Below are 16,727 nucleotides of genomic sequence, written 5' to 3'. Positions count from 1 at the left end.
ACGTTCTGAAACAGACGACTTTCACTGCGAGGAAACCTGAGGAATTTCCGCGCCCAGCGGCCGGTCTCTTTGAAGGGACCGGCAGGGGAGAGTGGGGCCAGGAGGGAGGACGCAGAGCGGCCTCCTCGGGGCCTTGTCCGAGACGCCCGGGCTCGGCGCGGGCCCCCGAAAGGCCCCTCTGCTCGGGAGAGCCTGGAGGAATGCCGCGGTGCGCAGAGGCGCGGCTGTTGGGCTGGGCCCCGAGGGACAGGCCTCTGGACCCTCGCCAGCAGGCAGTGGCGGGCTCCCCTTGCAGGAGGGGGAGGCTCGGAGGGGTCAGCAGCCACACCAGGCGGAGCTGGCAGGCAGCGGCTGGGATTCCACCAGGCTGGGCGCTCGCTGCCAGCGTCCCAGGGTCCGCAGGGAACAGCACTGTCCTGCTGGCCCCGCGCCCGGGGGAAGGGGCGCCACGACGCCCACACTCGGAAAGGGCTCTGTCCCACAGGGCGAGTGGCCTCCTTCCGCTGGCCTACAGCTCTGCTTCTGGGGCCTCGTGGCCTGGCACCGGCTCCCCCACCACAGCCCCACCCGCCTGGGAGGAGGGAAACGAGGGGCCTGGGAAGCCGGGTGCAGGAGCGAAGAGCCTGAGCCAGAAGCCAGGCCCCGATCACGGCCCCGACCCCTGGGGAAACGCCAGCCAGTGTCCTCCCCTGCTGAAACCCTTGGCCCCCTGGAAAGCAAAGCGGGAAGCAGGCGAGGAGCCGTGGGGGAGCCCAGGGTCCCACGGGGGAGTTTAGGGGACAGGAGGTGGAAGGAAAGCAGCCGGCGCCAGAGGCTGCGCAGGGGAGGGCCCACCGGCACCACGGTTGGGCCAGGCTGGCTGCTGGGGACCACAGGTCTTTCTGCTGACCGCGCCTGTCCACACGCCACGCCACACCACCAACCTGCACAGACAGATGTACATGTAGACACACACATACCCCCTCTCTGTGGAAACGGACCCCCACCTCTCAGACCACAGAGGTGGCTGTGCGGCCTGAGCAGCAGACAGGACGGGCTGGGACCCGCCGTCGGGGGGAGACGGGAGACCTGCAGAGGTGGGGCGGGGCTGCGCCCGAGAGCACGGAGCACGGAGAGCAGGGACCAGGTCCGGCGTCCGGAGGCGGCCGCGGGTCCCGCCGCCTGGCCACGTGCTTCGTCCCCTTCACCTTCCTGCTCCTAGCACGTCAAGTCAGGTTCTCTCATTCACATCCAGAGTTACCGTCCCAGTTGTACCTAAAGAAACATGTCTACAAAATTTAGATTGGAAACTACATAAAGCAAAGTGAATTTTCAGGTTAACTCAAGGAATGGGTTTTTCTCAAAGAAGCTGTCCAAATGAAAGAATTTATTTTTATAAATGTTTTTTCCAGCAAGTTTATCTCTATCCACCTGGGAAACAGGAAAAAAAAATCTGTACTTAATCTTGTGCCAAGTATAAAAGGATATCCAGTAACTTCTACTTCTTGCTTTACATTGTTATTACCATTAATTTAAATTCTTGGTATAAAAATATTTTTTAAAAAATCCCCACAGGCACCTGGATGTACTGCAAGCCTGCGAGCACACGCAGACCGTGGGCACCACGGCCGAGGGCTCGCGGGGCCGGGATGGGGCAGGGCGGGGGCGCCGGCCCCGGGCGGGAGGGCCCCGCGCCCAACTCCACGTTCAGCACCGCGGAGCCACCGGCCATGGCGCCCACTTCACAGCGTGAAGAACAACCGCCTGATTGAAACTGGGGGAGAAGGACGCTGTTCAGGGGGCAGCGACTTCCGGCCCCGGGGACGATGCCCAGACCCAGGCGGCGCAGGGACAAGTCGCCGACTCTGACCCCGGAGACGTGTCAAGAGCAGACATGAGGCTGTGATCGGGGAGCCCCTGGCTGGGTTCAAGGCGCTCAACGGCGGTCCGCCTTCCGAGCCACCCGGCCGGGCCCCTCAGTGGAAGGGCCGTCCTCTCGGGCGCCTGGACTTCAGGTGACCGGCTGAGCGACGCAGAGCTCTCCTCTCCTGGCGGTGCAGTTTCTCGGCCTCCTGTTGCTTCTTCTGCTGCTCAGACTAAGAGAGAAAGTTACATGAGAAGCGGGGAGAAGGACAATCCCAGCACCCCTCTGCGAACCGTCAGAATGCCGACCGCGACCGCCGACCCCAGCCGCGCAGCGGGATGGGCGCCGCCCGCGGGCCCAGGGACCCCTGTTGCTGTCACGCAAGAGATTCCAGACCCCCGGGCAGGACAAGCTCCCTGACACAGCGGCCTGAGCTACGAAGCACGAGACTGACTTGTCAGCCAACACTGCTAGGACGCCTTTAAAGGAACGGTCCACTCCAGAAAGTGTCATTGGCTTCTTCTAGAACAGTCTTTTGTTTATAAGCCAGAAACACTGGTTTATTCACACTGTCTTAAAAAACAAAAGATAGTATTCATGTGCCCTCAAAGTGCACTATTACCAACCTGTGACTTCTACTCATTCACCAGAACTGGTTCCAAAGAACTCCTGGTTGTTTTCAAAAAATGAAATTGCTCCCAGAAGCCAGAGATCTGCCACCATCAGACACTGACAAGCGCTCAGCAGACAAGCCCCGAGTCCTTGGCCGGCTGCGGGGGAGGCACGGTCTCCACATGCTTGCTCAGGTGGGGGCCAGAGCCACCCCGCCCCCAGCGGGGGCGCAGAGGGGACAGGCACCGCAGGGTCCCCGGCAGAGACAGGGGCTGAGCAGCTTAAACCCACCCGACGATTTCAGTGACACAAACTCCTGGGACGTAAAGCTCCCACACCAGTCCCAGCGGCTGAGACTGCACAGGCAGTGGACTGGTGGGAAAACTGTCGGGGACATACATCCCCAGAGTGGCCAGCCACCGCTCTGCTCTGAGTGGAGACAGCGCTGCCTGGAAGGCTTCCTGCACGTGGAGAGACCACGTTCTCGGGGGGTGCAGGGCAGGGACTGGGGGGACGGCGGCCAGCAGGCGCGAGCGCTGGGCACAAGGCCGGGGGCCCGAGGGTCACGGGCAGCGTGACGACAGGTCCCCACCGCCGAGGGGCACACACGGAAGGGAGCAAACCCTGAGAGCATTCGCCACAAGGAAAACCAGTTCCCTCTTTAAAAACCGTATCTATATGAGATGATGAACGCCTGTCCGTATCTTTGCAAACCTGGCGCCATCAGAGCGAACCGTCGAAGAATCAGAGGTGAACGGGCAGAGCATTTGAACAGATGTTTTCCCAAAGAACATATACAAATGGTCGGTAAGTACATAAAAAGACCCTCGACATCATCAGTCGCCAGGGAGACGCAGATCAAAGCCACATGAGACACCACTCCACAGCCACCGGAACGGCTCCAACAGAAAAGACGGACGACGGCGAGTGTCGCTGCGCATGCGGAAAACGGACGCTCCGCACACTTGCCGGTGGGAAGGCGGCACAGTGCGGCCTCGCTGGGAGACAGGCCGGTCGCCCCTCAAAGAGCCGTGAGAGGGTCCAGCAATTCCACTCCTAGGTCCTGTCCCCAAGGTAAATGAAAGCACACGCCCCCACAGGACCATGCCCCCGAGGCTTCACAGCAGCATTATCCACAAGAGCCAAAAAGGGGGTAAATCCCAAACGCCCTTGAATCAACAGATGGATGAACAAGCAAAATGTGGTATTAGCCACACAATGAAGGGTTAGTCGAAAAAAGGAATGAAGTCATAATCCACACTATCACATGGGTAAACCTTGGAAACACGCTACGTGAAAGAAGCCAGTCACCAAAGAAAACAGGGTGTGATTCCACTGACAGCAAATGTCCCAACGGGCAAGTCCACAGAGGCAGCAAGCAGGCGACTGGCTGCCCAGGGCCGGGAGAACGGGGGCATGGGGTGGCCACCGAAGGGGACGGGGTTTCCCCCGGGGCGGCGAGGATGTCCTAGAACCAGGGAATGGCGGTGACTACACAACTCAGTGACTTTTCTAAAACCCCTGAACTGTACTTCAAAACTGAGTGAGTTTCATGGCATGTGAATTACATCTCAAAAAAAAAACTCAGATGTAGAATCTTTGTCATTTTTTCCCACTTGGTAATAATATATATTGAGGGAGATCTACTGAATGAAAAACCCTTTTTTGGAAACAAAAACCACAGTTCCGTTAACAGCAAACACGTAAGGGGCCCACCCCTCCTGTAACATGTGCCAGGCCTTTTCAGGCGGCTAAGGAGCCAATGCTCAGGGATCAGCTGGGGACAGGCCCTCAACCGAGGGAGCGACTCGCCTGAGGCCACGGGCTCCCGGCCGGCGGGACGCCCGCCTCGACCGCATCGAGCTCTTGGCCTTCGACGCCCCTGCGCTTCAGGCACCCTCTCGCGGCCGCAGGCGGTGGGGCCTCCGCCGTGCAAGGCGACAGGCCCCTCAGGAGGCCGTGAGACCCAGCACGAACAGTGCCAACTGCAGGGTCACTGCGGACACCGGGGCACAGCCAGCTCCCGCCCCCGAGGGGCTCTGGCTGTGGGGAGAGGCTCCACCAGGGGCGCGGCTCCCCCGCGGGAGAGGAGCGAGGCGGGTGGCCCTGGGGCCGGAGGCAGCCCGAGGCTGCAGGAAGCCTCGCCGTCCAGGGCGTTTAGAAACACGGACACCAGCTCACCTTCTTCAGCGTGAACGTCAGCTGCTTGCTGCCAACTGTGGTGTCTGACACACTCAACGTCCCCTTTTCTGCTTCAAGTTTCAGCCGATCCTCCAGGGTTTTACTGTGAGAAATGTAAGAGAACGACACACTAATCAGCATTACATTTTGATTTCCCGTCATCAGGATTGACATCATGGAGAGGAGTCCTTGGCACACGTGCTGAAGGCAGAAAGGGCACGCGCTGCACACAACAGAAAGGCCTAGGGGCGCCTTGCCTGGTCGTCACTCACAGCCCACAGACACTTAGTACCAATGGCAGCTGTCAGAACACTCGCTAACCTAATAGTTTAAGTGGTGGTTCCACACACTCCCACGGCTGCTACTCGTCTTGCTGACTCGTGTCTCTGCAGCCCGTAATTCAGTGCGCAGGTCGGCGGCCCTCTGCCGCCAAAGCGCTTTACACCCCAGCCGCATCGTCAGCTCTGTGGGCGCCCCAGCACCCCGCTCGCCTTCCGCAGGGAGGGAGCGGCGCGAGGCCCCGAGGCCAAGGCACAGAGAAGCGCGAGGAGGGTCCTGATTCCCCCTTCCCTGGGCCTCGCCACCCACCCGGTGAGGGCAACGACTGGGCCTGCACCCGCGACTCCGCCTGCTCCCTGGGGAGCACAGAGCAAGCAGGGAGGGCCTGCCCCGCCCGGTCACCGCACTCCCCCAGGCGCCCCGGGTCTCACCTGAGTGACTCTGACACTTCGCCCCCAACTTAAATCCCAGGTCCCGCCTCCGTCGCGCTCCCCCAGCCCCTGCGGGCCCTCCGCCCGCGCCGCCTGCTCTGGGAGCCTGCCCTCCGTGCCCTCCTCCGCCCCTTCAGAGCAGAGGCCCGGCCTGGACCCTGTGCCCACTGTGTAACACTCCTGCAAGGCTTTTCAAAACACTGGCCCTTTCTGTTAACTTGGTTTAGAGGGAACAAAAGGAATTAAGCCTAAAGATATACGCTTTCAATACTTTTTAACCTCAGCACTGATCCTTCTGGAAAAGGCTGAAGCCACGCCCTCACCTCCACAGGACGCTGGAAGGAAAGAGAAAACTGTTCTCTCTCCTGCTCTGCTCCCTCCTCAAAAGAAAGAAAGCACAGGCCTCCTCCCACCCTCCTCACTCCACCTTAAAGCTGAATGAGCCCTCTGCCCCTTGGTCCCCAGAAAGCGGCCGCTGGTCTGTGTGAAGGGGCCCTCTCCCCCGAAGTGCCATCTCTGTGACTAACACAGCTCGCTCCTCGAAGGCCCCCGAGACAGGGCGAGGCTCCTTTGAAAGTCTGAAGCTCCTGTTTGATGTGCGCACCCTGAGAGCTTTAGCTCCCGTTTATGAGGACTGTAATGTCCGACACACACCTTCTTTCTGTAATTTGAGGCATAATGTGGTTAGCATAAAAGTGGCACTCTTTCCTAGGCAATAATGTTATTAAGAAGCACTTTTAAAGTACTTTTCATCTTTAAAGTTCTTTACAGGCTAACTAATTAATCCTTTCAACATCCCTGAGACGGGAGCGTTCACCCTTTGCGGACGGAGGGCCAACGGCAAAGAGAAGGCGAGGCAGCAACCGGCTTGCTCCAGGCCACGCAGGGTTCAAGTTTAGAATCTGGATTCCAACTTAAGAGCTTTGGGTCTCCAGGCATGTGTCGGACGGACCACACTTGATTTATAAAGCCTTGTTCAGGAAATGTATCCATTAAGGATTCTAAATGACAAGCTTCCACATGACAAACTGCAGAGAATTAAGATTTACTTTGGCTCTGTCTTTTTTTTGACAGGAATTCAAAAGTGCGCTGTAAGCTGACTCTGTCCTGCAGGTGAATCACATTCGCCTAAGCAGATTCCTCAACCTGCTCCTTCCTTCTTCTGTTCCCCTTTTAGAGCTATAAACTCTGTCTGATGTTTTAAAGTTAACAGGGATCGTGAATAACTATGGAGCCACCAAGACAAGGGGGTACACAGAAAACACTAATTTGGGAAGAAAAAGACTTTTCAAGTAAATTGTGGGAAATTACTACTCTTTTCGGAATGACCTATTTCCTCCGCGATAGGGCGGGTGAGCCCTGGCTCCCTCCCGACGCGCCTGTGAGGGCCTGCCCGTCTGGGCTGCGGGGAGAGACGAGCTGTGCGCGACGGAGCCGTGGCAGGAGATCAGACGAGGGCCGAGGGCGCAGCCGGCTCCAGGGCAGCGAGCGCCACGGCCCTCCCTCCGAAAGTCGGTCTGCAGCGTGCGCTGCTGCCCGGCAGTCCCGAAGCCTGCCACCGCCGAGTGTGAACGTCAGAGACGGCTGCGGAGGCAGACACGCCCCGGAACGCTGCCTGCTGGACGGGAGAAGGTGCTGAGACCCGCACTGCCGGCCGCGCGGGCTCCTCCCGGGTCCTGCTTGTTTCCCACCGAGGCTTCAGGTCTGTGGGCTTCGGGCTCCTTTGTAACTGATAGTAACAGATTTTAGGGAAAAAAATCTCACTGGCATAAGATAAACAACCTCCTCCCAAAATCTGTGGGGACTGCTAAGAAGACAGAGATGGGCTTCAGAAGGCCCAAGTGAGAATGATGCCTGAGGACCGGAAGGAGCGCACGCAAGGGAGGGGCCTGAATGCTCAGCAGGGCTGTATTAACAGGAAAGAGAAAACTGAGCACAAACCCCAAGGGGAAGCTCAAGTCAGGACACGGACAGGGGACAGGACAGCTGAACGGTTACTTGTTTGAAGCTTTACAGTACATACACACCAGTATCTCTTTAGTTAAAACCACCTGATGACAAAGAACGTTCACCTGAGAGCCTCGAAGGCACTGTGAGTGAAAAGGGACTGGGGGCGGAGGGTACCGGGCAGGTCAGGGTCCCGGCGGGGCGTTCAGAAAGCACCACGCCCCGCCCCCGTCTACGACGCGGCGTGCGGAAATGGGATCCATGGGTAAAAGGCACATTTTAAATCCTTTAAAACTCTAAGCACTTTGTTTTAAATGCAGTATAACTTGGGCAGGTGTTCACACGCGCTGTGAGGGTCACTGAAAAGCCTGGTGCGATGCTTTCAGCGGCACACGGTGCTGCAAAGGCCCTGTCTCCGGGGCTGTGAATTCTGGCAGCCGTGGACCCTGACCCGCCCTCCATCGGCTTTGTAACGTGGTGCAAGACCCCAACACCCGCTGCTGGTGCCGATGGGGGGCAGCGGGCGCTGTGCGAGCAGGCGTGCAAAGTGCCCGAGACTCCCAGGAGGGCGACCTGGCCTCAGCTGTCACACGTCCTTTGGATCCAGGAAATTCCACCCCAAGGCAACATACTCTGAAGAAATTCTTAACACACGCACACAGACCGGAGACCCACCGCAGGCCCAGTGCGGTCGCTGCGCTGAGCCCCACCAAGACGTGGCACTGCAGGCCTGACCCCCGCTGAGCCCGTCCTCGGCGGCAGTGCCGCCTGCCCGTGCACCGTTGGCCAGCGGGCTCCCCCGACCCCCGGGGCCTGAGACCGTGCTGCCGCGACCGCCCACGTCTCCCCTCTCAGGCTCAGGCCGCGGAGGATCTGGATCCCAGCGTGTCTGTCCCTCTCCAGCCCACGGGTCAGGCCCCTGTCACTTCCAGCTGGGACTTGGGTACAGTCTGTCAGCTGGTCTCAGGTGCCCCGTTTCTCCCCTAAATTTTCTAAAACAGACTTCTTGTTAACCGTTTCTGGGAAACAGGGGCTTTGGAAGCCTACCTGGTTTTGTCATCCTTTCCTACAGCAAACGTGCACTGCCTTTCTAAGTACTTGCATAGTGGAGGAGGGAGGGGCCCCGCTGGTCACTGACTGCAGCCGAAACCCACCCGCCCCCCGCCCCGCCCGCCCCCCGCCCCGCCCGCCCCGGCTCTTGGGCGCCTTCGGGCCTGTCTCCGGCCCCTCCCTCCACGCGGGCTGCGCTCTCACTGCCCAGAAGCAGCTGTCCCCTCAGCTGCCACAGCGCACTCCTGGGCTTGCACCGCGGCCTCTGCCTAAAAATGCCCCTTTCCCACCCTGCTTGTAGTGTTCACCTGTTCATCTCTGGAAAGACAGGTTTCCACTTAACCCCTTCCCAAGGCTTCCTTCAATCTCTAGTTAAATCCCTTTCTTTCTGACGCGCCTGTCACCTGCCTTCTCTCAGTGCATGGAGTCCCCGCTGGAAGGGCGGGCGACAGGCCTGGGGGCTGTGTCCTGCCCCCCAACCCCACGCGCAGGGCCAGGGCGGCCGCTGGCCCCCACCAGGCTCTCCTCGCGTGCGGGCCTGGTGCGTGGGGGGAACGGAGAGGCTGACAGGGGAGCGGGGGGACGGGCTCGCACAGAGGAGAGCAGGCTGCGCAGCACGGAAATGTGCTGACATACACATTCATCTAAAGCCGGGTGACTACGCCAAGCAAAGAGAGCTCACTCAAGTTCCAGTTGCAATTCCCCGTTCACTTTTCCCTTTTATAGAAATGGTTTTCAGGCTGGGCAAGTCCCAGTGAGCATCAGCACTCAACACACTCGATTTTGATGCGTTTCACGGACGGCTTGCGGTAACTCCCAGAGTAAATGGAAGGAGCCTCTTTAGTTCCCCGAAGGGTAACAGTTCAGCGCTTCATTCACTAATATTAACATACTGCAAGTTCAGGATTTGTTGAAGTAATCCAGTCAAGATGAGAATTTGATAAGCTCTTTGTGCCAAAATGCCAGCAAACTGCAGGCTATTCATACTAAAGAGCTATTACACAACAGGATTTTTCTTTTAAGCTCATATAAGCATTATTACTTATATAACCCCTCTTCTCAAAACTGTTTGACTTGGTAAGAAGTGTAAGTGCAGCGTATTAACTTAGCTATTACTCAGTCACTAAGCACTCCATTTCCAGCCGCTCGGTTTTCTGCACAGCCTCCCGCTGAGCCCAGGGCGGAGGAAGGAGGCCCCGAGATTAGTCACGCCTCCGCTCCCAAGCCAGGGCCCCTGCTACCATGGTTACACTGAAAACAACTGCTCCCAGGTTTTCCCGGTCCCTGGGCTCGGGGGTAGAAGAGATCTTTTTCAGCAGGTCTTGAAAAGTGTAACTTCCTGAGTAGCCTGACCGTGGCCGAAGCGGAGAAGATGCCCGCATTCCCGGGATTTCCCGTGTGCCTCCTCCCGCCCGGGCCCAGGCGCGGGGAATGAAGTATAAAGCGGGACAGGAATGCCTTGGACGCGCGGGGCTCCGAGTAAACGGCGGCAGGACAGCAGCCACGTAAAACCCGAGGACGCATGCACACACTGCGGGTGAGGACGCAAAATGGAGCCGCGTCCCTAGAAAGCAGTTTGGCAGTTTCTCAAAAGTTTAAAATAATGTTCCCTTCTATCTATGTCTCTATGGACCTAACTGTTCTGGAATACCACTCTTTCTTATCAATTTTCCCACAAAAGGTGTAAAACTTCTGGCAATTTTTCCAAGTGATCTTTTCAATAATCAGGTAAACTAAGATGGAAGTAAAGACAACTAACATTCTAATTTTTAAAAATAACTTGTTAAGAGGCAAAGAACATTACCTCAGTCGCCACTGTACAAGAGACCACTGATCTGCAGGGCACAGAATAAGACAGGTGCCTGTAGGTTAGGAGCGATGGGAGAAAACCAGGACAGCCCCTGAGTGTCGCTTCTGCAGGGTAAGAGTGGTAGGTGTGCACTTCCCAACACTCACAGACCCCTCACGCCCTGCGCCTTCCTGCACGCGAACCACACCTGGAAAGGCTGTTAGAAGCGTCCCCACGAAGCCCAGGGCGCGCCCTCGGCTGGGTGGGGCTTCCTCCCTCCCGCCAGAGCCCGCACGGCCGCCCTGCACGGCCGCCCTCCGTCCTCCGGGCTCCTCAGGGCCAGGCGCCCTGAGGAAGGGCCGCCCGACCGCGCGCGCGAAGGCGGCTACTCACTTCATCAGCTTCTGCTTGGTGGCAGAGTCTTTGAAGCTTCTGAACTCTTCGCCTGCTTTGATCTCATAGAACTGGGGCCTGAGGACCGTCTGCTGGTCCTCTCTGAGCTGCTGCTGCCGCCTGGCCCTCTCCTCCTGCTGGAGCAGCCGGCGCTGCTTCCGGACCTCCTCGACCCAGGCCTTCTCGTCGTCCGAGCTCTCCGAGCTCTCCGCGTCGCTCGGCCTCCCCTCCGGTTCTGCCTCCTCTTCCTGAGGATAAAAACAGTGAGACGTGGCTCCTTTCCCCAACCAAATCCCAACCGTTATTTTCTTTTAAACAGCATCAGCCTATCCGAGTACGCGAGAGCGCGTGCACCATGCATGGGGGAAATGCCTGTAGCTCAGCGAGACGTAGCCCGGGCTGAAGCTCAGCCCGGTCCCAGGGCAAGTGCGCTCAAAGACGCTGCTGACTTACAAAGAGGGCTTTGTACTGAAGAAACAGTAGCAAATTCTGCATGATAGTACATTACTTTTTCTTGATGTTCTTGTTGCTCTAGGAGTCTTAGTTTCTTCTTCCTTTTTTCACTAATTTTTGAAACAAGTGGATTCAAAAGCCTAAATTCTTCACTCTCTTCATCTACTTGGAAGTCAGGGTTCTCAAACATAACTTTAAATCGATCGTCAGTGAGAATATTAGGAAGGCTCTGTAAGGAGAATGTAAAAATTTAAAGTTAATATCGTGCTGAGTAAAATTTGACCAGAACAATGGCTTTAAAATGTATCACTCAATTATAGATTAATAAACTGCATAAGGCAACAACTTATCAAATTATTATGAAATTTCTTTAGAACTGGTTTTCAGAACTTTCTAATTGCCCCCAGGCTCTGTCTCCCGTCCCCACGCACGTTCTGTTACCTGTCGCAGAGATGACATGCTTACGTGGCCACCGCACAGAATGAGCTATGGACAAGACTCATGCCTACCTTTAAGCCTAATACATTAGAATTTTCTGCAATTAACATTTTTAATGCAAAACCATTTTTCAAAGAAATATATGTTTGGGAAACATGGCTTTTTAAAAAAAATGATATTTATTTATTTTTAGAGAGCGGAGAAAGGAGGGAGAAAGAGAGGGAGAGAAATATCACTGTGCGAAAGAAACATCTACCAGTTGCCTCTCACACGCTCCCAGCCCCCAACCGGGCACCTGGCTCGCAACCCAGGCAGATGCCCTGACTGGTTATTGAACCAGTGACTTCTCAGCTTGCAGGACGACACCCAACCCACTGAGCCTCCCTAGTCAGGGCAAAACACGATGGTGAGAAACGATGTTCTAAGAAACCAAGCTGACCTCCAGTCAGTGAGTCAGCAGATACACTGCGGTCCCTCCACACAATGGAGTATTACTCAGCGCTGGAAAGAAATCAGCCAGCAAGCCATGAAAAGACAGTGAGGGAACTTAGCATGTCACTAAGAGAAAGAGACCAGTCTGGGGAGGTCGCAGACTGCACGACCCCACCGCATGGCGCTGAGGGAAGGCAACACAGCGGGGATGGTGAGGTCGGTGGTGGCCAGGGGCCGGCCGGGGGGGGGGGGGGGCGGGGGCACAGAGGGTGTTCAGGGCAGTGGGGCTACTCTGTGCGACCCTGTCATAGTGGGTGCATGTCCCTGCACATCCGTCCGAGCCTGCAGAACACACACTACCAGGAGTGAACCCTAATGGAAACAACAGTGTCCGCGACAATGTGTCAACGTAGGTTCGCCAATTTTAACGCGCGCAGTCTCGGTGGGGGACGCGGCGAGCAGGGAGGCTGTGCGTGTGCAGGGACGGAGCTACACGGGAGAGCTGTGCCTTCCCCTCGATTTTGCTAGGAACCTAAAACTCCGCTAAAAAATTAAGTCTTTAAAAAAATCCAGTGAATTAAAAAAATTAACAAGCAGAAAAGAAACTGTGCTCCTTTAAGACTAAGACTGGCTAAGCCTATGGCAGTGACGTGCGCACGTCACCAGGACTTGACGGCCACCCACGGGGCCTGGGAACAAGGCCTGGGTCCCAGGCCAGGGGCGGGGCTGAGCTGCGTTATCCTGGAGTCACCTGTAACTAGAGGACTGCCGAAGAGCCAAATATTTTCAAATGAATAGCTACTCACCTATTATATATTTTCGGGTAAAGAAAATAAATAGAACCCAAGGAAAAAAATTTCCTTTTCATCTTACTGTATTTATTAAATAACAATATTTAATAGACGACAGGGAAACATGTTTATAAGACTATGTTGCTAGTACTCTTAGGATTTTTCTTACTTTTAAACAAATAAATTGCTTTGCCAAAAGACAAGTGTGCATTGGAGGAAAATGTATAAAGTAAAAACTCTTCTGACCCAGCTGCAAAAGTATTCCCCCCAGAGATTTTTCCTAGTCTAATCGTTTGTTTTCACAGCTGTCTTTTTTTTTTTAAAGTGGGATAAGGTGTAGTTAGTGATGTTCTACAGGAGTTTACAAGTGTCTGGCTAGTGATCCGCCCTATAAATACTCACATATATATGCTAAACACCTGCCACTCAAATTTGGAAAACACCTCTAAGTATTGTTTATATCACAGCCCTACCTCAAAGAAGTATATCTGCAGATCTGAGTAGGAAGCTCATTAACAGTTTGTGCTAACATTGTAACATATATTAGGAATGTCTGACATTTAAAACAAATTAATTCCTCCAATGCTACGATCCGATGAGATTAAGGCGACGCAGACCTCCCGAGTAACGACCCCGGAGCAAACGCAGGCATCTCCCCCCGCCCTCTGCTAAACCCACTAGAACAACTGAGGGGGCTTCAGGAAGCCACAGGCCCTGGAGGACAAAGAGGACAGAAAAGGGAACAGGAGCAAGGAGATTTGGGAACAGGAAAGGCAGGCCCAGCGCCTGGGCTCTCCATTGGGGGAGGCACTGCTGGGTCAGGGCACCCGGGGAGCACAGGGGGCCGCAGGGGAGGGCGTGGCTCCCCCTACCGCCCACCCCCCTGCAGCCCTCCAGGTTCCAGTCCTTGCATCTCAGGCTGCGGCAGCCGGTGGCCGCTCTCTGAGCGGGAGAGTCTGTCCAACCAAGAGAAAGGCCACGAAGGTACTGCTGTCTGGAGCTTCCCCCAATCAAGTGTGGCCAGGTCACCGCCCAGTGATGAGGAGCTGGCCACCCCGAGCGCGGCCATTCAGCTCTTTGAACTCTTCACTCAGACATGAACCGCGACATGGACCACAGCAGAGAGAAACTACCTAATTTTTTTCCCAAGAAAATTTCCCAGCTAAGGACCCAAGTGCAGGGATTGAAAGGGCCCACAGGGCGGCTCGCACTGCGAGGCGGCACAGAGCCGGCGCGGGGACTTCCTCGGACCCTTCCTCTTTCCTGCCTTCCTCTCTTATTTTGCAGGAGAAAATCTCCGGAACTTCCTGAGGAAAGCAGCACGCGGGGGCAGCCTGTTGCCCGCCGTTCAGCACACGCAGGTCTGACACACTCTCCACTGCCCCCTCCCACTGACTGACGGTGCTGCCGGGTCGGAAACACTGTCCCCTCAGGGCACGGGGGTCCCACAATTCTGCAGCCACTGTGGGGGCAGCGTGAGTCCCCAGGATGGTGGCTGAGGACCAGGCTTCCCGGATGCCCAGTCCAGACTGCAGGGCAAGAAGACGTAGAAGAGACTTTCCAGCAAAATAAAATTATTCTAACAACCGATCTTCACCTAAATACCTTGAGATGCAATTTAGACAATGGGCAAAAAATTGAGGGCTAAGTAGCGGTAACTACAGAAGAACAAACCAGCAGCTCGTCACCGAGTCCAGGGAAGGCGAGGGCTGTGCGGGAGTGCCACGCGGAAGTGGGGCTTGGGCCCAGGCTCAGCCACGGGCACGCTGGCGCTGACCGCCCCCATGTTACAGCAGGACAGCGCCGGGAGGGAAGGCTGCCCAGAGGCAGCGCCTGCGTGTGACAGTCCAGGAGGACACTAGCAAGAGGCAGAGCGTTACACCAAAATGATCAGCTGAGAAGGCCAAAGTGTTCGTCTCAGGGAGGCAGAAATGCCGGGGGGGGGGGGGGGAGGAAAGGGGAGCAAGGGGAGAAAAAGGACAGAGGGACAGCCAATGTCCTAACAAACCCTGGAGAGCTGTGTGGGTTTTGAAACTGTGTGTGAACTACTGCAACAAAAACCAAACCAAATTTTTTGTTAGAGCCGACCTGATGCAACCCCGCATCTATGCAGGCTTGTGCCCTTCCCCAGAGAGATGAACTGCTCCGCTAACGCACCCTCATAATGGCAGGGGCGGCCCCAAGGCCGTCAGACGCCCCCGCCTGGAGGGTCACGCACGAGGCGCAGGCCGAGCTGCTGCAGGGCCCAAGAGCAGCACGTTCAGACAGACTCGAGAGCAGGAGCGAACAACGGGCAGGGAAGGCCAACAGGCAGAGAATGATCCTTGTAAGAAGAAACTGTGCCAGCAAAACTCAGCCCCTCGGAGAGCCAGTGGGTCCGGGGGCCACGCCTTTCCACGGTGCTTGTGTGCAACAGGGGCTCAGTGCCCACTTGTTGGAAGAGCAGATGGGTTAATTCTGAGCTGGAGTTAATACTACCACCCACTTCTAAGCGTGGATGAGGTCCAGACAATGCCTCTTGCCACCGTGCGGTGGGTGACTTCACTGGAGGCCCCGCATCAGCTGACGGCAAACAGCTTATTAGACTTCAGTGATGTTATCAGCAGCAGCGGCACTGGGAACCGATCTTACTGTCTGCCTCCTTAAAACTTCAGCTGGAGCCAGAGCCAGGCGTAACCACACCCCGCTGGCTTTCAGATCAGGAGTTACCAGCACCAGTATAGCCCCTGAGGGTTTGAAGAGCAGGGTTCAAAGGCAAGACTAATGAACTGCTGATGGATTCAGCAATTCTTTCAAGTATTCTTTACAATTATAATGAAGGATTCTTTCCTTAATTCAGGAATGGTTTTGAAGATCTTCATTTTAATTAGATAACACTGTGGAACAACAAATCTTACAAACTTTAAGAGCAGCCTCAGGTTAGGGCCTGATTTGGATCAGCAAGCCACTAAAAAGCAAACTAGGGGCACATTTTACAGGGGCACAAATACTCCTTATAAAACCTTACCTTAGCTTTCTTTTTCCACATCGATTTTTGCTTCTCTTCCTCCTCCTCAATTAATTTAAGTGCCAGCTCTTTGTTAACTTTTGGCAGTTTCTAGTAGAGGAAAGACAAGCTGTGTTAAAATACCTACATTTTATCTTTAAAAATTATAAAGCAAAGAGCTGGACAAAAGTACTGCACACCCCAGCCTCCCTGGCCACTGTGCACTCATTCGTCACTCTCAAACACTTAACAAATAATCCGGAGAAAGGAAAAAACAGTCTTTTGTACTGCAAGAGCGTGTGTGCATTTTTTTTAGCCAGCATTCAGTGAGAACTGCCTGTACCATGTGGCGGGATAACCTTAATCAAGAGGGGCTGCTGGAGGGACGGGGTGGCTGGGGATGGCGCGGGGGGGACAGACCGGCTCCGCCCTGCCCGCCCGCCCGCAGCTGAGCTGGCATCCACGCCCGCCCGGCGCCTGCTCTCCCCCCTGACAGCAGCAGGCGGTGCCAGCAGAGCAGGGTTCCCGTGTGCGGTTTTCTGGTGCTCCCAGGAGCAGCCCGTCCCCCCCCCCCCCCGAGGCCCTGCAGGAGCCCCGCCTCCGGGCAGCTGTCCCGCCCAGCGCCCAGCGGGCCTGCCAGCTCTGCAGGTCCCTCCTCCCTGCAGCCAGCACCTCTCCTACCGATGCCCCGTGTTCCTGTCCTTCCAGTCCTCTATCGCCCCGTTAACAATTCTCCACACCGAAGTCTGTCTATTAATGTAACCAGTGTGGTCTCATCACCGTCTGGGTCCTGACCTAGCCTAAGGCCTGTCTCCCCCTGTGCCTTGCCTAAGACTCAGACTGTCGTCAGCAGGGACAGGGGGCTGGCAGAGCCCCAGCACTCCCCAGTGTGAACACCCGCCGGGAGGCAGCGACAGATTCTCACAGCGGGTGGCACTGTCAGCCCCTTGCCGCTACTGCCCATGACACCACTGCCGCAGAGTCCGCCATGTTCAAACCAGAGCATCCCCCTCGTGATGAGCGGAATACACCCAAAATACTAGGAGGAAGTACTAAATGACGGGAAACTCAGAGGGGGATGTCAGGTTTCTCTGGAATAACA

The 16,727-nt window shown here is 56.0% G+C and overlaps 1 protein-coding gene across 1 annotated transcript in view; it reads right to left on the bottom strand.

The window, feature by feature from the left end:
• Positions 1-1,353: 1,353 nt before the first annotated feature.
• NOL10 (nucleolar protein 10) overlaps positions 1,354-16,727 on the bottom strand; it is a 67,655-nt gene continuing 52,281 nt past the window's right edge. The window contains exons 17-21 of the mRNA XM_054569699.1: positions 15,647-15,736; positions 11,034-11,207; positions 10,526-10,773; positions 4,637-4,739; positions 1,354-2,075 (exon numbers count right to left, since the gene is read on the bottom strand). Coding sequence (XP_054425674.1) covers positions 1,956-2,075; positions 4,637-4,739; positions 10,526-10,773; positions 11,034-11,207; positions 15,647-15,736 — 735 coding nt within the window. The 3' untranslated portion in view covers positions 1,354-1,955. The remainder of the gene's footprint in view (positions 2,076-4,636; positions 4,740-10,525; positions 10,774-11,033; positions 11,208-15,646; positions 15,737-16,727) is intronic.

Source organism: Pteronotus mesoamericanus, unplaced genomic scaffold (genome assembly GCF_021234165.1).
Source record: "Pteronotus mesoamericanus isolate MK-2021 breed Mesoamerican mustached bat unplaced genomic scaffold, CSHL_Meso_final contig_101, whole genome shotgun sequence".
NCBI classification, from domain to species: Eukaryota; Metazoa; Chordata; class Mammalia; order Chiroptera; family Mormoopidae; genus Pteronotus; species Pteronotus mesoamericanus.
Note: the sequence above shows the minus strand (reverse complement) of the source record. Positions and strands in the feature narration are given on the sequence as shown.